At 43.8% G+C, this 23,792-nt stretch overlaps 1 protein-coding gene across 1 annotated transcript in view; it reads right to left on the bottom strand.

The window, feature by feature from the left end:
* Nucleotides 1-13,342: 13,342 nt before the first annotated feature.
* The window catches only part of LOC311226281 (ras-related GTP-binding protein C-like), a 30,204-nt gene continuing 19,754 nt past the window's right edge, over nt 13,343-23,792 (bottom strand). The window contains exons 6-7 of the mRNA XM_084311685.1: nt 20,921-21,069; nt 13,343-16,612 (exon numbers count right to left, since the gene is read on the bottom strand). Of these exons, the coding sequence (XP_084167811.1) occupies nt 16,470-16,612; nt 20,921-21,069 (292 nt within the window). The 3' untranslated portion in view covers nt 13,343-16,469. The remainder of the gene's footprint in view (nt 16,613-20,920; nt 21,070-23,792) is intronic.

Consider the following 23,792-nt stretch of genomic DNA (forward strand, 5'->3'; position numbering starts at 1 on the left):
CTGTCCTTCCGGACATAGTCCTCTCATTCTACCACCCCCCCCCCCCCCCCCCCCCCCCCCCCCCCCCCCCCCCCGGAGGCACAACATCTGCAAAAATACATTCTGTAGTATCCAGCTGTTTCCCTTTAGGATTAACAGAGGTAAATCCTATAGAACTGTTTCACTGGAATTCTTGTTTCCAGGGTACGGTTTGGACCCAAGTGTATTGCTGTCGGTCGCATATCGCATTAGCAAACATTGCAACAGGAAATGAACTTGGGTCCTTTTGAATTGTCTTTGTTGTCACTTTGGTTTTGTCCATGAGATTTGGTTCCAAAAGTATGATAGAATAGAGTTATGATAGAATCTAATGGGAATCCTTTGTACTCCGGAACCAGCCCAGTTCTGAAGGTGGAATACCCACAATTGATACACACAATCCCATCCACAGTTGCCGTGTGCAGCGCCCCCCTGTGTGTTGAAACATTGTCACATCACCCTACTTCTGGCTTTGTTTACGTTTTGATTTATCGGATTGGGGACATTTTCTCACCCTGGAACTGGTTGACTGAGTTTATACGACTGACAGTATGTGACGGCTTTATTGATGAAGAAAATATAATGTCACATAATGTGACAGCTTAGCGTTTGGCGTATATTTTGAGCCTGGAAAAGGGTTTTTGTTTACCTTGCTGATGTTAAAAAGCAGTGAAGTAAAACAGGCCTGGAGATTATGAGAGGCTAGGAATGCCGGCGCAGACAGATTATTTTTCCTTTGTTCAGATCAAAGAAACACTTGAAAGTATATAAACATATATACATTGTGGAAAGGCACTTTACATTATTTAGGTTTACGACCAAATAGGCTGTGTTTTTTTTAATCTGCTCAGCTCCTTCTGTAGTCCATCCAAGGTTCTTCTTGGCAATGAAAAGCAACAGCGGAAAATGTTAGCCTAGAGTAGCAGCGTGTTTTAGAAGCCAGAGAGGTGTCAACATCCTTCATCAGACTGTCTCAGGCCACATAATCCACTAACAACGCGCCTCCCCTGAACTACTCTCAGCGAGACGTTAAACCAAACAGAGATCAATCCGTGTGTTCGGTTTTCTCACCGACTACCACACACTGCAGACACAGCGAGCACTGTTGCACGAGCCCACACATTTCACACTGGCAAGTGGGACACATTTGCGTTCTTCGCCGTCTATCTCGGTGAAAGATTAACTGGAGTCATTTCGACCTCTCCGGGATGCTTTGTACTGCGAGCCCAAATGGTAACACTCCCCCGCGGTCGGCCTCGAGGCCACCAGAACCCTCGGTTCCCAACTCCCATGGCCATGCAAGGCTCTCTCTCCCCCGCGTTCCTCAGTGACTTGACAGCCCCTCCACACCGGTGCCAATTGGATCCCGACGAGGGCCGCGTTCCTATGTAGGTGTTACTGTACAGTTTCTCAGCGGAGGAATCAAGCAGTGTGTACAGTTACACTTTCCAGACCCGAATATATTTCCATGATGAAAAGCTGTCATTCGTAATAAAAGACTGTTCGTATCCAGTGGAACCATTAAGTGGTAACTGTACTAAATCTGTCACAACTACCAGATATGAATCATGCGGTAGCTACAGTGAGTCTTTGGATGACATTTCCCTCGGAGAGTTCTCGGAATCGGAGAAGTACACTGTGCGCTTAAAGGTAGAATTTGTAATGTCGTCAAACAGCGACCTCGAGGAGGAAGATGACGACGTGGTACTGCGCTTTGTTTACAGTTTTTTGTTTTTGTCTGATGTGTGGCTTGGATTTCAGTGGGTATAAGGGAGCGGTTGCTACTGCTGGCCACATCTCTCAGGCTCTCATCTCTCAGGCTCTTCTGGCTCGGAGAGGTCTGGAGAAATTCACAGTATAATAAGTTACTAACTCCTGCGTCCACGCGTCAGACCAAAAGAAAAAAAGTTAACAAAGTGCAATACCAAGCGTGGGCTCTTTTGCCCTAGAGGTCACTGTTTGATGGCATTACAGATTGTACCTTTAAGTGCTATGAAAGGCTTTTTGATTGCGGTCACATCCTTTCTTTTTATTCTTTTGATCCACCTTTTCTCCTCTCTTTTTTCCATTTTTCTCCCATCCCAATTTCGCTGTGCCAATTCTCCCCTCCCCTGTCTTGAACATTGCTCGCATATGCCCCCACTGGCCGGTTGTAGGGAGGATAGAAGCCTTGCATCACGTGTCCTCTCCGATACACGAGGAGGCAGCCTGTCACATCTTTTCACCTGCCAGCGCGCGTCTATGCTTTTACCAAACGGTTCGTGTTTCCGCGTTCCCGTTTTGCGCTCTGATTGGCCACGCACGTTTCTGGTCATGTGACATGTGCGCCCAATCGCATGACGAGCAGTGTCTTAGCCCATTTCCGCGTTGAACAGCCTGCAAATGACCTAACGCCTAGTTTATCACTGGTTAGCTTAGGTGACTCTTTCGCAGTTGGTTACGGTTAGAGTTTGGAATCAGGGCTGGCGTTCTATCGCCATGCTCTAAGACAAACTCTAACCTTAACTACTTCGAAAGAGCGCCTAAGCTTAACCGTCCAAAGAACTTGCCGTCACACGATTGGGCGCACATGTCACATGACCAGAAACGTCAAAGAAACGTCAGTGGCCAATCAGATTAGCAAAACGCAGAAACCGTTTGGTAAAAGTAATGAGGCTGCCAGCGCGGACTCTCATTGGCAAGGTGTAACGTGTGGGAGGCTCACACTACCCCCGCCATTTCCTGTCTCTGCTGTGCAGGCGTCCCCCAACCGACCTGTAGGAGTCGCTGTCCACAATGTCCAGATTACCGCACATCGACTTCCACCCGCTAACTCTGCCAATTGAGTTAGTATGACGGCCGGCCTAAGCCGGAGGCAACACCGACAGCCGGATTCGAACCCGGTGTCTCTTGCGTTGGTGACGAGCGCAATGTCCGCTGCGCCACCGAGCCGCCCATGCAGTCACATCCTTTCAAACACACATGCGTGCTTGAACTTAGCACCCTCCAGAAGAGCACAGGTGGGTTAAATAAAGGGGTTAATGACAGGAATAAGGGGGTAACTGTTAGTTAGTTCATTGCCACCCCCACTTTCCTGTTGCTTTTCCATTAAATGGCTTAGACTCTGTTGTTTAATGATCACGTATAGGCCCAGGGCAGAACAGTTCTGGTACTGTGTCACTTTCGGGATTTTTTTTTTAATTAATATTGATATAGACGCCTCAATGTTCAGTTCAGAGGTTTATTTAAACACAGAACCTGTGAAGCACGGAGGGAGGGGGGGGGGGGGTCATAAACAGCGGAAGAAATACAAGACAGGACCCCGAAGGGCATCAGATGATCAGATGACTGCTCTCTCTCTCTCTTTTATCGCAGTACAAAGACACCCAATGTGAAGTGGCTTCCTGCGACATCACAAGGAGCGCTTTTCAGCCGCACGCAAAGTCACAAATCAAAACAGAACAAGCATTTTGCATAATGTTGTTGCCTTTGATTAGAGATTTCATCAAGTTACAAAAAAAGAAAAAGAACATGGAAAAACCTCTTTCTGTTTGGGAGTGGTTTCTGGGGGGAGTGGTTTCACTGCCACACGACAAAGGGTTAACCCTTTCACAACCACACTACAGGTTAACCGTAGTGTGGCAGTGAAAGGTTAACCGTCTGTAGTGTGGTAGTGAAAGGTTGACCTGCTGTCGTGTGGCAGTGAAAGGTTAACCTTCTGTCGCGTGGCAGTGAAAGGGTTAACCGGTGTCTTTAGGTTATTCCGACCTCTCCCATGGCCACCGGAACCCTCACATGTCCATGCAAGGCTCTCCTTCCTCTCTCCAGCGGCTCCACACAGTTCCTTCACACCGGTGCCAATTGGATCCGCGACGAGAGCCGCGTTCCTCCGTAGGTGCATACTGTTTATCCTCAGAAGGAACTAAGCAGTGTGTATATACGTTTTCCAGACCAGAATATTTCCGTGATGAAAACCCTGCTGTCATGCACATAATAATAAAAGACTGCTTGTAGTCCAGTGGAACAATTTAAGTGGGTATATACTGTACTAAACCTGTCACGACTGCCGGATAATCACTCATACAGTAGCTACCATGAGTGTTTGGATGACATGTCTACGTTTCCCCGCGGAGAGCTCTATAGCCTCGGAATCTGAGAGGTGGCCGTGCTACACGCCTGAGTGTTAAGAGAAGGCTTTTTGACATGTCCTTTCAGACATACACACGCGTGCCTGAGCTTACAATTGCTGCTTTCTCCTGTACAGTAAACCACCATCTAGTAGTAGCACAGAGGAGGCTAAGGAGCTGGTGGGTTAATGACAGGAAGACGGGGGGAGGGGGTAACTGTTAGTTAGTTCATTTACCACCCTGCACTTTCGTGTCGGTTTTCCATTAAATGGGTGAGAGACTCTGTTGTTTTTTTACGATCAGTCCAACGCAGAACAGTTCCCGCACTGTGTCACTTCCCGGATTTACACAACCTATTTTTTTTTTGTTTTTTTTTAAAAGAAAATAAAGAATAGGAATATTGATAGACCCGACAATGTTCAGTTGAGCGGTTTATAAACACCGAACCCGTGAAGTGAGATCGAGGGAAAGCAGCACTTCTCCAGGTTGGAGGTGGGGGGGGGGGGGGGGGGGGGGGGTCATAAACTGTAACAGAAGAAGAAACACAAGGCGAGATCAGATGACTGCTCTCTCTTTTATCCACAGTACTACAAAGACACCCAATGTGGAGAGCGGCTTCCTGCTAGATCACAAGGAGCGATTTTCAGCCGCACGCAAAATCACAAATCTAAATGAACAAGCATTTAGCATGTGTTGCCTTTGATTAGAGATGTCATCAAGTTAAAAACAGAATAATAATAAAAGATTTCCAGATGGGGGTGTTTTGAGACACAAAAACCAGAAAACAAGCCTGCCATTACTTAACCGACGTCTTTTCTACGGCCATTTCGACCCCAGCCGCGTGTTGCAAAACACTTGAAACGGCACTGGGTGACGGAGAGGCTGAGTAGCGCCACATTGCAACACGAGGCCTGATCCTCCTCTGTACTCCATTAAAGAGCCCGGTCTGATTCGTGTCTCCTCCACCTGCTCGCGAGGTCGTTATAAAGGCCGACAGTAAAGACGGAAACACATTCAAGCCGATCACAGAGCAATAAAAGCCCAGTTAAAGGAGGAATACGTGCTCGGCTGTGTTTGGCCCCCGAGTCTCCAGCTGCTCATGTGTTTATCCGTCTGGAACAAAGCCGGCTGCAGCTGACAGCCTCCTGGGAACCGTGGACCTCACGTCTGCTGTGTACTAGAACAACAAACAGCTCTCAGTCAGACAACAAATAGAATAAGTCACTACCGCCTTCCCAAGACATTAAAGGGATAGTTCCGAATTTTGGACCCCTTGCCCTATAGTTCCTATTATCTTTTGTCCTTTCTTAGCACAATCCATGCTGTTCTTCACACTGGATACCCACAGCTCTACCTAGTAGCAGTACTGTCTATCTGTATGTCATGTATGTCATATATGTTATGATGAATTGAAAATGGGGGACCCTGATGTAAACAAGACGAAAGTCTTTCTCTGGTCTGCATCCCCTTAACAATTGTGTGTATTGAGCTGTACTGTATTGTACCCATTCTGCAATCTGTTAATAACATTTTCAATCAATCAAAGTCAGCCATAAACGAATGCAAAGTCAATGGGGCCAGGCTCCTCTCTGTACAAGCTGACCAAAACTAACTGAAATCGACTTTGCGCGCACGTTGTGGAGTGGGTTTCACTTGGTTTCAGTCAGCTTGTACAGACAGGAGCTTGGCCCCATTGACTTTGCATTCGTTTGTGGCAGACTAGGTGGAGGAGCTGTGGGTGTCCAGTGTGAGGAACAGCATGCGCAAGATCATTAGTAAGTAGGAAATATAAAAAAAAATCAAGATAAAGAAATGCGGAACTAACCCGTTAATGCCACTCTGTGGAGCAAGGATTTGATTTTTCTATTTTGTCCATAGACATAGAAGTTTATCTCCTGTCAGATTAACAGAAAAGTTTATGTTTAGAATGTTTATGTTGTCAAGTTGCCTAAGAAGTAATAAAAATCCATCAAAATGTTCCGGAGGATGAAGAGTGAGAAAGGTCAGTGAGAAGCCGGCACTTGACCCGGTAAGAGAATCCGGTTCGAAACCTAGGTTTGTATAGACATTTATTTTGTCTTGCTACAAACAAAACAAAAAAGACTAAAATACAAAAAAAAAAGCCTTTTCTTTTTCTCAATACTAAGCAGAGAGCAGTTGAAAGAAAGGGAATTCAGTGAGCGAAACAGAACTAACTAGCTACATCTTCAGCGAAAAGTCCTTCTGCGGTGGGAATTTCGCAAACAAATAAATGAACTAATCTACGCGCCACCCAAAACAAATATGAGGGTAAACATGTTGTCCCATTAACTATTTCACTGCCACACGACAGAAGGTTAACCCTTTACTATCACACAACCGACTGCGATGCTCCATCATTAGCATCACCGCGGAGCTAATGATGGAGCATCGCCGTCGGTTGTGTGATAGTAAAGGGCTAACCTTCTGTATTGTCACAGTGAAAGGGTTAACCGGCTGTCGTGTGGCAGTGAAAGGGTTAGTGGCCAGCGGTGTGTGTGCTCAGCGCCACCCCCAGTGGCCATGAGGGTTAGTGATGTCAGCCTGTATTTGTTTCCTGAGAGGCCCGCTGCCGTCGTCGCATGTCCGCTGACTGCCTTTGATGGTGGTGGAGGAACATCTTTTGTCTGCCGCGACACTCAGGAAGACCGGTGTTTCCTGGCTGGACGGCCAGACGGCTGGCTTTAAGATCCATTCATTACACAACACAATGTGTGTTGATGTGGGTTGATCATCGCAGGGGGGGGGGGGGGGGGGGGTTCGACCGTGCATCAGTGAAGCAAGAGAGGCAGAAACGCATGGGTACTAAAGGTCAGACTTGGAGATAGTGGGTCATTGTCACACTTCTGGAGGTAGAGAATGAAACAATCTTCTCCACTAACCCGTCCATTCTACATCCCTTCTACATCCATTCTACATTCTACCTCCATTCTACATCCATTCTACATCCATTCTACATTCATTCTAAATCCATTCTACATTCTACATCCATTCTACATCCATTCTACATTCATTGCACACACATCCACATGCACATACACTCACTTTAAACATTCACCCTAAAATTCACTTTAGACACTTTTAACACTACACCATATGTTTATCTATTTATTACTAAAGGATTTGCACTACCTCTCTACTTAATTTTAGCATTTTGTATAGTGTGTTTTTACTGTATGAAGCACAATCTCAGGAGGCTCATACAGAACCAAGCATTTCACTGTAAGGTTCATGTACCTTATATGTGACAAATAAAACAAAACTTGAAACTTGGACTCCATGTGGAGGCGCCCAGACCAAGAACCAAGGAGGTGGAGATGATTCTGAATAAAACTTAAAAGTACCGACAGGTACCAAATCAAACCAGGGATGTCAAACAACATATAAAACCTACATATATCCCCCACAACTCTTCCACCGCTCCTCCCTTCCCCCTATAGCCCAGCCGTGGAACGAGGGAACGGGAAGTGGAAACTAATGGATGTGTGAGTGGTTCTGACTCACGGAGAGCTATCTTGTGTCAGTGACCCCGGTTGCCGCTCTCATCCTGTGTATAGCCGCACACCAGCCAAAACAGCCAGGCAGACACAGCCATGCGTCACTCACCTCACACACCTTTAACTGTCACGGTCCCTGGGGGCTACGCCTGCAGATTGTATACACACGGAGTCCACTCAGTCCAGCCTTCGCCAGAGAGAGAGGAATGTCCTGAATGTTACTGTGGTCAGAACGTGGCAAAAATCATGCGGTTCCAACGTGGGGATGAGAACAAAACAAACACAAAAAAACAGACAGAGATGCATTCTTTCTTCCGCCCCCTCTGTTTTCAGTAGAAAAAAAAAAGAGAGAGAGAGAGAGAGAGAGAGAGAGAGAGAGAGAGAGAGAGAGAGAGAGGGAGAGAGAGTGTAGAAATTCTCCTCTCTGTGTAAATAATGGGAAAGTGTGACTGCTGTTTGTTGACAGAGGGAGAATGCTTCCAGAAAAGCCAATTGTTTTAACATGATTTTTTTGAGTTTGCAAATTTGAACAAAATGGATGTGAACTGAAGCATGCTGTGTGTGTGTGTGTGTGTGTGTGTGTGCGTGTGTGTGTGTGTGTGTGTGTGTGTGGATGTGCAGTTCGCTGAAACACATGGAAAATATGGATGGATGTGAACTGAAGAATGCTGTGTGTGTGTGTGTGTGTGTGTGTGTGTGTGTGTGTGTGTGTGTGCGTGCGTGCGTGTGTGTGTGCGTGCGTGTGCGTGTGTGTGTGGATGTGCAGTTAGCTGAAACACATGGAAACTATTTAATTCGCAGTGCCACAGGGGTGTTGAGTGGCTGGAACAAGATGCCTTGTAATCTAAAGTGGACGACATGACATCACTACTCCGACTCAGACTATTGAAATATGGCTCATATATTGACAAGGCTTGGGAGGGAGACGCTCCATGGCTTGTCCTGCTGATAAGAGTACCAAAACTGCACGCCAACGCACAATATAGCATGTGACAACACACGTATCAGTAACAAAAACAAATCATATCTGTTTGCGTCTTTACCTTGCTATTTCTTTTTTTTTGTCCACTTTTTCTCCCCATTTTCTATTTTTCTCCCATCCCAATTTCGTATATCCAATTCTTCCCTCCCCTGTCTTGAACGTTGCTAGACTATGCCTCCCACAGGTCGGTTGTATAGTGAGGACAGAAGCCTTGCATCACGTGTCCCCTCCGGTACACGAGGAGGCAGCCTGTCGCATCTTTTCACCGCAGCAGCTCGAACTCTCAGTGGCGAGGAGTAACGCGTGGGTGGCTCACTTCCTGCTTCCGTCGCACCGGCGTCACCAAACCGACCTGTAGGAGTCGCTGTCCACAACGTCAAATCCCCACCCACCGGCTTTCCCACCCTCTAACACTTGCCAATTGTGTTAGTATGAACGACCGGCCAAGCCGGTAGCAACGCCGAGAGCTGGGCTCGAACCCAGCGTCTCCTGCGTTAGAGGCGAGCGCCTTGCCCACTGCGCCAAGCGATTTTACCTTGCTATTTCTGTAAACTGACCATGAAACCATTTGGTTTTCATAACTTTGGATAAACAAATATAGAATAAATGATGGATGAATTATGTCTTACTTATTACGCCCTATGACATAGGGTGTTTTAATATTACATAGCGCCTCTGTAATGCATCTCGTACAGAGCTAACCTTAGTGCGCGGTCAGATGCATGGGGGGGGGGGGGGGGGGGCCTCAAAGGACCCCTGTTCTTTCCTTCTCCATACTTTGTTGTGGTCCCTGCAGTGTAGGTTACACACTGCCCTGCATGCCCTGCCCATGGGCCCCCCGTCTATTTTTAACCCCAACCCCCAACGTTGCTGTTTCCTCATTCTAAAGAAAGAAAGAGAGAGAGCGAATCCTTTAATGCATCCTGTCTTTCAAATTATTTGAAATAAGTGCATCAGGTTGCACAAGGCTTTAATTAAGCCAGGGGGTTCCCAACCTTCAACCCCCAAATATTGAGGTCAGAAAAAACGTCAGGCGTTAAAATCCATGAAAACGTGATTTTACAATTTGTTCCTCACCTTTTACCCATTCACTCACACATTCACACATGTGCACGCACCGACGGCGGAGGCAAGGTGCCAACCTGCTCATCGGGAGCAATTAGGGGTTAAGTGTCTTGCTCAAGGACACATCGAGCACGCTGGACACTGCCGAGTGGGAATCGAACCGGGAACCTCCGGATTGCCAGGTGACATGCTCTACCCCCCGAGCCACTGTCGGCCCACTGTGTCTGTGTGCATAATAAAATACCAATTTACACATTTGGTACCTATAATTTATCAAATATATTTCTATTCTCAGAGGGCCAGAGCTAAAGCTGATATCTCTCAAGACAAACTGTGTAGCGTTCACGGTATAGCCTCCAATGCAGTCAAAAAGCTATTGACTGTAGTCTTTTATTTAAAAAAACGGCAATCAGATATTATAACAGTTATTTTAGTTTAATGAGAATTTTTTCTAGAGAGCATACTCAGGCCCTACTGTACATACCAGGGGCCAAGGTTGGGAACGATTATGTAAGTTATAGTCGAATGTCTAACTAGGCACACATATGTTTTACACATATAAATAAATACACATCAAATAATCACGTTTCTTTTCTTATTTGAGTGAGTCTGTTGTGCAAAGAAGAACCCCTATCTAGACCTTTTGTGTAACAACCCTTTAATCAATCAATTGTTTCATCCAGCATCACGTATACAGGTGAGGTGATGGTGACTGTCTGTGTAGCTATAGGACCAATACTTCAAACATAATAAAAGACTGCAGCACTCTCATCATAACATATAATTAAATAGTATAATTTGGCGCACACTTTACTTTTGATTATGTTTAAAGACACTTAATAATAGAAGTGTACAGTGAACAGTAACGAAAACAAAACAAAAATAAACGTACCACTCCTTGCGCATCAGCAATAGTATGTCTTGAGCCTTTATCTCCTAATAATGCGCAAAGGTTTGTCAGCTTGTCTTCTTATGAATGACTGATAGATCCTCCCTGGTCTCCGACCGACGGACTGAGAAATGATGGGTTTAGAGTTGAGACTGTGCTGCACTAACTATAGTGTCGTAGTCAGTGCGTAAAAAGCAGACAGACACCCATTAAAACCCCGCCTCGTTCAGGCGAGAAACTCATTACATCCCCGCCCCTTTCAGACAAGAAACCCATTACATCCCCGCCCCTTTCCCTCCTTCACCACCACCTTTTCAGGGATTTGATTGATTGTTGAAAACTTTATTAACAGATTGCAGAATGGGTACAATACAGTAGTACAGCTCAATACACACAATTGTTAAGGGGATGCAGACCAGAGAAAGACTTTCGTCTTGTTTACATCAGGGGCCCCCATTTTCAATTCATGACATACAGGTAGACAGTACTGCTACATCTAGACATTTATGACATACCAGATCTACAAATACAGTACTGTTTGTGATACAAAACGAGTCTAAAAAAGAGAGTAGTATAAACATTTGAGGGGGAAGAAACTGTACATTGGAGGAGGTTGGGTAGGTGGGGTGGGGGGAGGTTGGGTAGGTGGGGTGGGGAAACTGTACTTTGGAGATGGTTGGGGTGGGTTGAGTAGGGGGGGGGGGGTGGACTGTACACATATCACAGCGTATCACAACAGGCAGCCAAAAATTATGCCGTAATATGCTAGTTTATACAACAGGTAGGTCCGACCACGCATTGTGACATCCGTTTGAAAGTTGTAATACAGGTAATGGATATGCTGTAGAATAGGAGTATTCTGTAAGGTAATGAATTGGTGCCAATTAAAAGACAACGAAAAACAATGGTGATTTTATTTGCACACGATCTCACACACCCAAGGCACTAAACTGTTTCACACACAATCATTTGGACAGTTATTGAGAGTTCATGCGTTTGAATATGGCCACCAGTGGTGTCATTATTGAGGACACTGAACCCTTGTGTTGTGTTAATTACAGCTAAGTGAAATGATGTAGATGAAAACATAGCACCCCCTTTTGCTATCCTTATCTCTATTATTTCATCTATACATTCATCATTACATTGAGCTGTAAATAACACAACACAGTGTCCTCTGATGACATCATGGGAGGAGATAGTCAAACGCATTAACTGTCAAAACTAAATGACAAAACAGTGCAAAACAGTTTAGAGCCTTTTGTAGAATAGGAGTATTGTATTCAGTAAGGTAATGAATTGGTGCCGATTAAAAGACGACGAAAAACAATGGTGCTTTTTTTTTGCACACGATCTCACACACATCCCAAGGCACTAAACTGTTTCGCACAAAATCATTTAGTTTGACAGTTATTGAGAGTTAATGCGTTTGAATATGGCCACCAGTGATGTAATTTGAGGACACTGAATCCTTATGTTGTGTTAGTGTGAAATGATGTAGATGAAAAAATAGCACCCCCTTTTGCTATCCTTAACTCTATTCTTTATCTCTAACACAAGGACTCAGTGTCCTCTGATGACATCATGGGAGGATGAATGAATGAAAACTTTATTTAACAGATTTCAGAATGGGTACAATACAGTACGGCTCAATACACACAATTGTTAAGGGGATGCAGACCAGAAAGAAGTTTGTCTTGTTTACATCAGGGTCCCCCATTTTCAATTCATGAGAGAGATAGTCAAACGCATTAACTGTCAAACTAAATGACAAAACAAACAAACAAAACAAGGACTCAAGTGTCCTCTGATGACATCATGGGGAGTGAAACTAAATGACAAAACAGTTTAGCGAGCCTTGGGATATGTGAGATTATGTGTGAAATCAATCTGCGTTGTTTTTCTGTGAAGCGCCCCTTGTCGAACAGGCCTAGTCGGGAGAGTCAAAACGGGTTGGCCCTGAGAGAGTACACAGGCCCCAACTTTCACAATGTGGTTGCTTCATCTGTATACAGTATATTTATTATCAGATAGTGTGACCACTGTAGGCTATACCCTCACGTACTGCAGCCATACATCATAACCGTCACGCCATGCAGTCATCTCCCAGCACATTTGCCGTTTATCATACAACAGATGCTGCGTGGTACCGAAAATAACCAAGTCTTTCTGCTCCTCGCGGGGTCAGCCGGGAGAGATCTTTCTGCTCCTCGCGGGCTCAGCCGGGAGAGATCTTTCTGCTCCTCGCGGGGCTTCACTCAGCCGAGGGGAGATCCTTCTGCGGTGGTGCCGTTGGAAAAACTGCAGGGTCCGGAAAAAATCCTGGAGAGCAAGAGATCAGTTTCGACCTACTTGACCTCCATTTTCCATAGTCTGAAGCTGGAGGTCTGGGGCTGATTATAGAGGCTCCGCTTGTGGCCCAATGCTGCCACCACCCATTAGACACATGAGAATGTATGAACACATGGGAGCCGGGCTCGGCATCATGCGTGTGCCATGTATGAACTTGTATACCCCGCATCCGTTCATGGGTTATTATGTGGACTGCAGACGTGTAAGGGGAAAATAAAAGGTTTTGTTCATAATGAACATGCGCGCATCAACGACAGACTCAAGTCTAACGGGAGGCTATGATGCCCCCTGCTGTTCATAGTCGGTTCAGTCAGCTTTGGATCTGAATACTGGGGAGCAAACGCACATTGTAGACATGTACAGTAAGGTACAGTAGAGGCCAGAAGTGGACAGAACAGAGCACAAATATAAGCTATAGCATGAAAAAATAACTTTTAATGGTTCCACAATCTCAAGACAAAATATTGGGAGACATTCACATTTCCCTTATAATTCAAAATCCCATTCTCCTCGAGATTCTCACTTGACAAAATATGAAATATTATATTACTCTATTAAAGAATATGTATGTACATAACAAAAAAAAATGAACATAGTCAACCTCATGGCCACTGAACTATTATTCAGGCGGCGGCTCATCTCACCCTGAAAAGCAAAAGCATAATTTGCTACAAATAAAAAATAAGGTTAACGTGGTCAGATTTGGCCAATAATGTTCATTATTAAGCAAAGAAAGAAAAAAACAGAAGAAAAAAAAAAAACAGAATCGTGAGCCAAATGAAAAGGGCACCATCACTTATCACCAGACATTCAGCGTGTCCCCCGCTGCTAAACACTGTATCAACACGGACTCTTAATGGTCTAACTGGCAGAGTGGAGGCCCGGGGAGATCCTGAGCAGACTGCACTGGACCCTCGCAGCATGAGACCCTCGCAGCATGAGTCACTGTCGACAGAAACAGTGTTCACTGGGGGACTATTTTCTGATGCAGGGCAGTGAAACCCCTACTTAACAGCACTCGATATTTCAAAGGAAAATAAGCGATGAAAGAAAAATTTGTATTGGCGTGTATATTTCTTGTTAAAAGAAATAAAAATAATAACTTGGACCGAGGTAAAGTCGTTGCCACATTTACACTGCGATCACAAAGTCCCACTTAGAATCATTCATAAGGTTTCTTTTGCAGGAAGGTAAACAAAGTAAACAAGAAATGCAACATACTGTATTCATATACTGTGTGCAAAATAGTAGGAAAACAAACTTGATGGCAATCTGCATTATTTTGGCAGATATCACTGAAACTGTTTTCCACAAGGCTTCGACAAACAAAACCGCTCTGGTTTGGAATATTGTTGGCAGGAAAATGCAGTTTTGCAGAGAGGCAGTTACTTTGCAATAGGGATGCACCAATACCACTTTCCATGACTTTTACTGAACAGTAGATATGGAGTACCTTTCCATGACTTTTACTGAACGGTAGATACGGAGTACCTTTCCATGACTTTTACTGAACGGTAGATATGGAGTACCTTTCCTAGACTTTTACTGAACGGTAGATATGGAGTACCTTTCCTAGACTTTTACTGAACGGTAGATATGGAGTACCTTTCCTAGACTTTTACTGAATGGTAGAATTCTGACAATACGTCTGGGGTCACTGGACAAATATTTACGAGATGTAGGCTGTAAACATATTATATGTGCCAAAAACAGACAATTACACGTTACACATGGCTCATGCCATTTGATTATGATATTGGGAAAATTCTCTTGATATGGACACCATTGTTTTAGCCTAGTATCTGCCCAATATCCAACACTCGTAGACCATCATTGTTTTATTCTAGTATCTGCCAAATATCCAACACTAGTAGGCTATCTAGTATCACTAGTATCTGTGCATCCATACTTTAAAACAAGACTGTGGGAGGAAAAATACAATCATTATCTATATATGTTTTTTTTTTTTGCCTCAATATGTCTTCACCCCTGATTACAAGCCCATGCACTTGTGCAGGAACAGACCCTTAAAGGGGAATGGAAACACTAGAACTCAAAAGGGATAGTAAAATAATCATGTCACAATTGATAAAACAGTTTTACAATTGATGTTTATTTTCTAAGTAGCCCCAATTTTCAGTCCACCATGTTTTTGTTGTCTTGGATATGCAGTGTCACTTTTTTTCAGTTAACTACAAGACAAGATAGCTTAGAATGAGTCAACTTTCACTTGTATAGCTGTTCTAATGTGACATGATTATTTGATTATTGCATTTTTAACAATCCCTTTGATTTCTAGCACTTCCTCTTAACACTTTCGATGCCGGCCGTGTTTTCCTTTTTACCCCCTTGAATGCCGCCACCCACTTCAATGATAGCGTTACAAACGCATAATCTATGATTTAAATTATGGCTATGTGTCTAATCTGCCCGTCGCTTATCAATGACTTGTTTGCAGTCAACATTGTCGAAACGGATTGTTTTAAAAATCGGTTCATATCCCTTTTATAGCATTTCGAAAAGCTATCGTTTTCTCAAAAATTTCCGGAAAATAGAAAGATTCCCTAATTTTTCTGCATTTATTGGAATATTCTCGAATACACTAGACACGTTGTCATTTGTCGGCCTATTTATGAATCGTTTTCAAATAAACGCTAGATTATCGATAGTATATGTGTACTTATGCACGCTATAGAAGCGAGCTGAGAAATCGATTACCTCATTTCCTCAACATCACACACACACACACGGTCAAATAGGTCAAAACAGCTCCGATTACCCCAAGACTGGTAACATAGATTCCTTACCTTAGATCAGATGTTCTCCAAAAAGATTATTCCAATTCCTGATCGCCATTCCAAATATCGATCACGTTTATTGATTGATTATTGGCTGCTGTAAATATATATTCCATATATATTTCCATCCCGCGATCACTTCCCTCTTGATCAGACGGCTCGCCAGCATAGTGGAGCCAGTAGGCTGCCCCCACACACATCCACCACACATCCACCAGTGTAATCTAATGGCCTGCAGTTACATAGGGATAGACGATAGGGGGCGGTATTTTCCCATCGGGGCTCCTAGAGGGGCTGCTGTACCAACGGGAGACTCGGTTGATGAAATATGAATTCAGATCGCTAATAAAAAAATAAAACTACAATTTGCGTCGTCGGCACTCAACGGGGGGGGCATGAAATACCGACATAACACGTCGTCAGCACTCAAAGTGTTAAGTTCCCATCTCCCGTATTACAGCAGTACTACAGTTGTTTGCAGCAAATACAGGCCTAAGTTGATCCTCATCGTTCTGCGACAGATGAGATAAGATATGTGTAATATTATTATCGGCTAGAGCTCAGCACCTTAATTCAAATCCAGTTCATTTTTCTGTACTTAGCCAAACGTCATCCTTGTGGCATCAGGAGTTTGTGCGCGTCGTTTTTAATTAATTACATGTTTCCATGTATTTCCTCTCTGGTCGTTTTCGTGTTAGGCTAAAAATGTGTCCAGGTAAACCTGCGGTCCATCTCGACCCTCCTCTACACAGCACTCCCGTTGAACACGGCGTAGTTGAGGCTGGTCAGACTGCCGACAGCAGAGCCTGCCGGCTGCGTTAAAGACCCAACTTCAAACACTTCGTGGATGGCTTTGCGGAAACAATGGAAATTGTAGTCTATCAAACCTGTGAAAAGAAGGAATACACCGAAATGCCGGTGGTTAATTCCATATAAGACAAGGGACAGTATTATGAAAATATAACCACACTATTGTCTAATCACTAAACTAAGATATAACCAGCGATGCAGTCGTGCACACACGCGGTTACACGCCGTTGTAGTAGGTCACTGAGGCAGAAGTACACGCAATGGATGTGCACGCGCACACACAAAAATGCGTTCACAATTGTCACTGGACTCGTCGCGCGCGGCAAGTACCCGGCCAGCACTTATCACCTAGACTTTGCATAATAATAGGATACCGATAGCATAACAACGAGAAGACTCAGAAGAGCCAAACCAAAATACAAGCCCTGTACCAATTGGTGGGGGGTTGCTTGATCTGTGGTCCCGACTGCCTATTCTTTAATCCCAGCCAAAGAGTGCTGCCGAGTGCTTCCGCGTTTTCCCTGATTGGCCGCGACACGCCCCGCGGCAGCGGCAGAGCGGCCGCGGCATTATGCAGCCGTAATCCCCGCTGTTTTTCCATCGACGCTTAGCTCACCTCGTTCGCCGCCTTGCTCTGGAGCCTGCGGTGCGGTTGGTGACAAGTAAGTTCGAATCCCTTCAATTTTTTTTTATTTTTTTTTTTTACGTTTATCATCTCTCGCTATAAACGTGCATTCTTCCGCTGGTTAAGTTTAGGCATTCTTTCGGAGTTGGTTAAGGTTAGGGTTAAGTTAAGGTTAGGGTTAAGTTTAGGCATTATTTCGGAGTTGGTTAAGGTTAGGGTTAAGTTAAGGTTAGGGTTAAGGTTAGGCATTATTTCGGAGTTGGTTAAGGTTAGGGTTAAGTTAAGGTTAGGGTTAAGGTTAGGCATTATTTCGGAGTTGGTTAAGGTTAGTCGCAGAGCATGGCAATAGAATGCCTGTCTGTCTTTCTTGACGTGGAGGCAGCAGCCTATTTCCGCTCTACCCCGCGCCGCGGTCACATGGGCGTCATGGCCAATCAGAGAAACGCGACGCACTCTTCGGCTGGGATTAATATAGACGCGTCCCGACTGGAAGGATGAGACATTGTTGTGCTTCAGTCTGAAGGAAACTGTCCTTCTGTAAACTAACTCTAAGTTACATTGTTAATTTAGTTTGTATTTACTTTTCTAGTTTAAGTTAATTCAATTAAAGAAATTGTAACTACAATTACATTTAAAACATTGTTATGCATAATAATCATCTGTTCTGTGCGCAACCGAGGGAACATGTGCACGTGCGCGGGAGCAGTTCCCATATTACGACTGCACCACTGGATATAACCACACTATTGTCTAATCACCAAACTAAAATATAACCACACTATTGTCTAATCACCAAACTAAAATATAACCACACTATTGTCTAATCACCAAACTGAAATATAACCACACTATTGTCTAATCGCCAAACTAAAATATAACCACACTATTGTCAAGGCGTGCATGCAATAACATTCTCGTAATCTCGTTTCACGTTTTGTTTCTATTTGTCACATATAAGGTACATGTACATTATAGTGAAATGTTTGGTTCTGTATGAGCCCCCTGAGATTGTGCTTCAATACAGTAAAAAAGTTAAGACCAAACACTATACAAAATATACTAAACTAAAATGTAAATGCAAAACTGAGATAAATAGATAAAACATGGTGTAATGTGGTGTAGTGTTTAGTGTAGAGTTTAGGGGGAAACAGCAATGCTTGCATGGATATTTACTGGATTTCAGGAATCACCAGGTCAAAAAGTGTGATTTTGAAAACAGGCGGAACGCTGGCAACCAATAGAGAATGTTTTTTGCTTTATTGTGTTATATATGCAGTGTTCTATGTAATCAGTCTTAAAAAAACATTGCCCAGGGTTGATGACATTATTTTGACGCAGTTTACAATATTTCCAAAATCTGTAACACTGACACTTAAAAAGGTAGAATCTGTGTTGCCGTCAAATAGCGCCCTCTAGGCAAGAGAACACCACCCGGTATTGCACTCTGTGCGTGTTGGAGATGAGGGGGGGGGGGGTTGCTACTGCTGGCTCCACCTCTCTGCCAAGAGAGGCCTGGAGAAATTCACAGTAAAAACAAGTTACACTATATAGCTATAACATGGCATCGCTATATATCAACTTATTATACTGTGAACTTCTCCAGACCCTCTCTTCATCTTGTTTGATGGCGTCACGGATTCAACCGTTATAGCTGCACTAAGACGTGGATTTCCTACCTTTCCTCGCCGTTGTAGTAGGTCACTGAGGCAGAAGTACACGCAATGGATGTGCACGCGCACACACAAAAATGCGTTCACAATTGTCACTGGACTCGTCGCGCGCGGCAAGTACCCGGCCAGCACTTATCACCTAGACTTTGCATAATAATAGGATACCGATAGCATAACAACGAGAAGACTCAGAAGAGCCAAACCAAAATACAAGCCCTGTACCAATTGGTGGGGGGTTGCTTGATCTGTGGTCCCGACTGCCTATTCTTTAATCCCAGCCAAAGAGTGCTGCCGAGTGCTTCCGCGTTTTCCCTGATTGGCCGCGACACGCCCCGCGGCAGCGGCAGAGCGGCCGCGGCATTATGCAGCCGTAATCCCCGCTGTTTTTCCATCGACGCTTAGCTCACCTCGTTCGCCGCCTTGCTCTGGAGCCTGCGGTGCGGTTGGTGACAAGTAAGTTCGAATCCCTTCAATTTTTTTTTATTTTTTTTTTTACGTTTATCATCTCTCGCTATAAACGTGCATTCTTCCGCTGGTTAAGTTTAGGCATTCTTTCGGAGTTGGTTAAGGTTAGGGTTAAGTTAAGGTTAGGGTTAAGTTTAGGCATTATTTCGGAGTTGGTTAAGGTTAGGGTTAAGTTAAGGTTAGGGTTAAGGTTAGGCATTATTTCGGAGTTGGTTAAGGTTAGGGTTAAGTTAAGGTTAGGGTTAAGGTTAGGCATTATTTTTGAGTTGGTTAAGGTTAGTCGCAGAGCATGGCAATAGAATGCCTGTCTGTCTTTCTTGACGTGGAGGCAGCAGCCTATTTCCGCTCTACCCCGCGCCGCGGTCACATGGGCGTCATGGCCAATCAGAGAAACGCGACGCACTCTTCGGCTGGGATTAATATAGACGCGTCCCGACTGGAAGGATGAGACATTGTTGTGCTTCAGTCTGAAGGAAACTGTCCTTCTGTAAACTAACTCTAAGTTACATTGTTAATTTAGTTTGTATTTACTTTTCTAGTTTAAGTTAATTCAATTAAAGAAATTGTAACTACAATTACATTTAAAACATTGTTATGCATAATAATCATCTGTTCTGTGCGCAACCGAGGGAACATGTGCACGTGCGCGGGAGCAGTTCCCATATTACGACTGCACCACTGGATATAACCACACTATTGTCTAATCACCAAACTAAAATATAACCACACTATTGTCTAATCACCAAACTAAAATATAACCACACTATTGTCTAATCACCAAACTGAAATATAACCACACTATTGTCTAATCGCCAAACTAAAATATAACCACACTATTGTCAAGGCGTGCATGCAATAACATTCTCGTAATCTCGTTTCACGTTTTGTTTCTATTTGTCACATATAAGGTACATGTACATTATAGTGAAATGTTTGGTTCTGTATGAGCCCCCTGAGATTGTGCTTCAATACAGTAAAAAAGTTAAGACCAAACACTATACAAAATATACTAAACTAAAATGTAAATGCAAAACTGAGATAAATAGATAAAACATGGTGTAATGTGGTGTAGTGTTTAGTGTAGAGTTTAGGGGGAAACAGCAATGCTTGCATGGATATTTACTGGATTTCAGGAATCACCAGGTCAAAAAGTGTGATTTTGAAAACAGGCGGAACGCTGGCAACCAATAGAGAATGTTTTTTGCTTTATTGTGTTATATATGCAGTGTTCTATGTAATCAGTCTTAAAAAAACATTGCCCAGGGTTGATGACATTATTTTGACGCAGTTTACAATATTTCCAAAATCTGTAACACTGACACTTAAAAAGGTAGAATCTGTGTTGCCGTCAAATAGCGCCCTCTAGGCAAGAGAACACCACCCGGTATTGCACTCTGTGCGTGTTGGAGATGAGGGGGGGGGGGTTGCTACTGCTGGCTCCACCTCTCTGCCAAGAGAGGCCTGGAGAAATTCACAGTAAAAACAAGTTACACTATATAGCTATAACATGGCATCGCTATATATCAACTTATTATACTGTGAACTTCTCCAGACCCTCTCTTCATCTTGTTTGATGGCGTCACGGATTCAACCGTTATAGCTGCACTAAGACGTGGATTTCCTACCTTTCCTCTCGAAGCTCTCCTCTCGGAGGATGCAGACGAGGGCCAGGAACTTGGTGACCTCCTTCAGGTACAGCACGGTGGTGTTGTTGAGCTTGATGATGGCCAGAGACTCCTTGTCGTAGGCACTGCCACTGCCGTCCACCCGGAGGCTGCCGTGAAAGAGGAGACCCGTCTTTACTCTCACTCGGGGGTTCGAACGGACATTGCAACATGAAATTCAAGGACTTTCAAGTACTTTTCTAAGCACTATTTTCCATTTTAAAAGGGCATTTAAAAGGATACAATTCACTTTTAAATGCTGGTGTTTTTATTTGAAATCGGATCCAACATTTATGGCTTAAAACCAATTTCCAATTAGTTACACTTTAGATAAAAAAATATTATATTTCTTGATTCAGAACAATTTGATCATGGATGAACAAAACATTCAATGCGAATGGTTGATTTGAATTTCAAGGACTTTTTAAGCACCTTGTTAAAAATAGTCTGTTTAAGGAATTCCAGACCTTGACTTTTTTTTTTTTTTTATTAAGCACTTCAAGGATTTTGTGCGAACCCTGCTCACTGCAGGAACGTTACATAAACATTGTGAATTAAGACAATATGCATCGACAATAAAGGTTTTGGGCTCCATTTTAGTGCCGGTGCGAGGCACAGAGTGCAGAGGAACATCTGTCCAACAAACAGGTTTTATAGTAGATGTCGCCATGTCGGACTGTGCATTTCATCCCACTTTTGAGGTAAATCCTTCAACTGAACAGAGCCTTTTCATCAGTTAATTGATTGATTGATTGATTGAAAACTTTATTAACAGATTGCAGAATGGGTACAATACAGTACAGCTCAATACACACAATTGTTAAGGGGATGCAGACCAGAGAAAGACTTTCGTCTTGTTTACATCAGGGTCCCCCATTTTCAATTCATCATAACATAATATGACATACATGACATACAGATAGACAGTACTGCTACATCTATACATTTATGACATACCAGATCTACAAATACAGTACTGTTTTTGATACAAGAAGAGTCTAAAAAAGAGAGTATATACATTTGACGAAGAAACTGTACATTGGAGGAGGTTGGTAGGAAGGAGGTTGGTAGGAGGGGTGGAGGGGGGGGGGGGTTGGGTAGGTGGGGGAAACTACATTGGAGGTGGTGGGGTGGGGGGGGGGGGGGGAACATCATGGTGACAGGGATTGTGCAACTAGTTATTCAACCTAGCTAGGATATGGTTAACCTAATGCAACCGCGAGGGGTGTGACAGAAGACTGAACAGGAGTCTGATCTAATAACAACAAGTGTCGGGTCGCTGCGTCTTCTCAGTCTACGATAGGAAGGATGTTGGCTCATATTCATACCGTAGTCTTCCTCAGGGCCGTCCTGGACTGTGAGGAAGACTGATGATGACTGTCAAAACGTCAGGTGTTCTATTCAAACTATTCCTTGGTGCTGGCTATTTGGCTGCCTGCCTGGTGCGCATGCGCTGTGACACCAATGGCGGAAATACACGGCTCGCTCTGTAAGTACCACTCGTTTTGTAACAATGATTTAAAAGGTTTATTAGCAACTCCGAGCTTTCAGACCCCAGCGCGTCGCTGTGTGAAACCCATATTGTACGCTGGGTATCTTTGAAATTCATATCTGATATATTTTTGACCCACCCCCAGCTCAGAAGCAGCGCTTGGTGCTTAATACGAGCCTGGCAGCGGCATAGCTGAGAGTGACTGCGGCTACAAAAGCCCCTGGCTTGCAGATCGCAGTCACGTAAGGGGCTAGCTGGCACCCAGAGCTCATGTTTAGATTCACAAACATAGGGCCCTTTATCTGATCTCATTTTGAAAATGTACAGTATACCTAGTATAGTTCAGCGGTTCTCAAACTACGGGTCGCGACCTAAAGTCAACAAGCCAAGAAAATAAACACACATATATATATATAATGTTCTGGCAACATATTTTGGCTAAATATGCCTCGTTTTATAAATGTGTATTGATATCTCATAGTGCTGTAATAAAATGTTCTAATAAATAAACAAGTTCAACAACGTGTGCTTTTATTTTGATATTCCTTAATTCCACGTAAAAATTACGTGATACATTAACCGTTTCTGCGCCAATAACGAGTATACTAACGAGTATACTAGTTATTGGCCGCCAATCTAATAACGCCAATAACGAGTTTACTCGTTTTTATGATCGTTATTTCCTTTATTCGCTATTGTCATTAATAATTCATCCAGCAAGGCTCCGGGAGACTGTGGACTCTGTCGGATATTGCAACGGCTCAATACCGCCACCTGGTGGATTTCGGGTGAGTTCCACTCTCATCCGGATGGTGCGTTCTGTGCATCGGGGAAAATGTTCCGGGCAGAGCTCTCTTGTTATGTGGATCCAGACAAACACTAGTCTAGTGCATTGGATCGCTTTCGAGATGCAAGAATCAATATGCTTTCGGCGTTTATTGCGTCGTACAAACGGAAAATGGATCTAGCAGATGCAAATCAAATAATTGGAATATTTTTTCTCCAGACTCATCGGCCACAGGTAAGAGGAATCTAACGTTAATTCCAGCTCGATTGTCCATTTATTTCATTGCAATCCATCTAATCAACGTATGATGTCGTACTAAAGAAAGCCGTTACTGACAATCAAGGAATCATAAACGACCCCCCCCCCCCCCCCCCCTTTCCTTCACGCATGATGGAGCATAATGTATACCGATCATATGCATTTGAATTTTTTAATATAGCGTGTATAGGAATGAAACGCCAATCGATTATGTATAATATGCGTCAGGGCCTATAACTCGCGTTCTAGGAATTACTGCTCTACACTCTAAAAACATACTTATATTCACGACGGTA

Source organism: Notolepis coatsorum, assembly GCF_963971535.1.
Source record: "Notolepis coatsorum genome assembly, chromosome: 4".
Lineage (NCBI taxonomy): Eukaryota > Metazoa > Chordata > Actinopteri > Aulopiformes > Paralepididae > Notolepis > Notolepis coatsorum.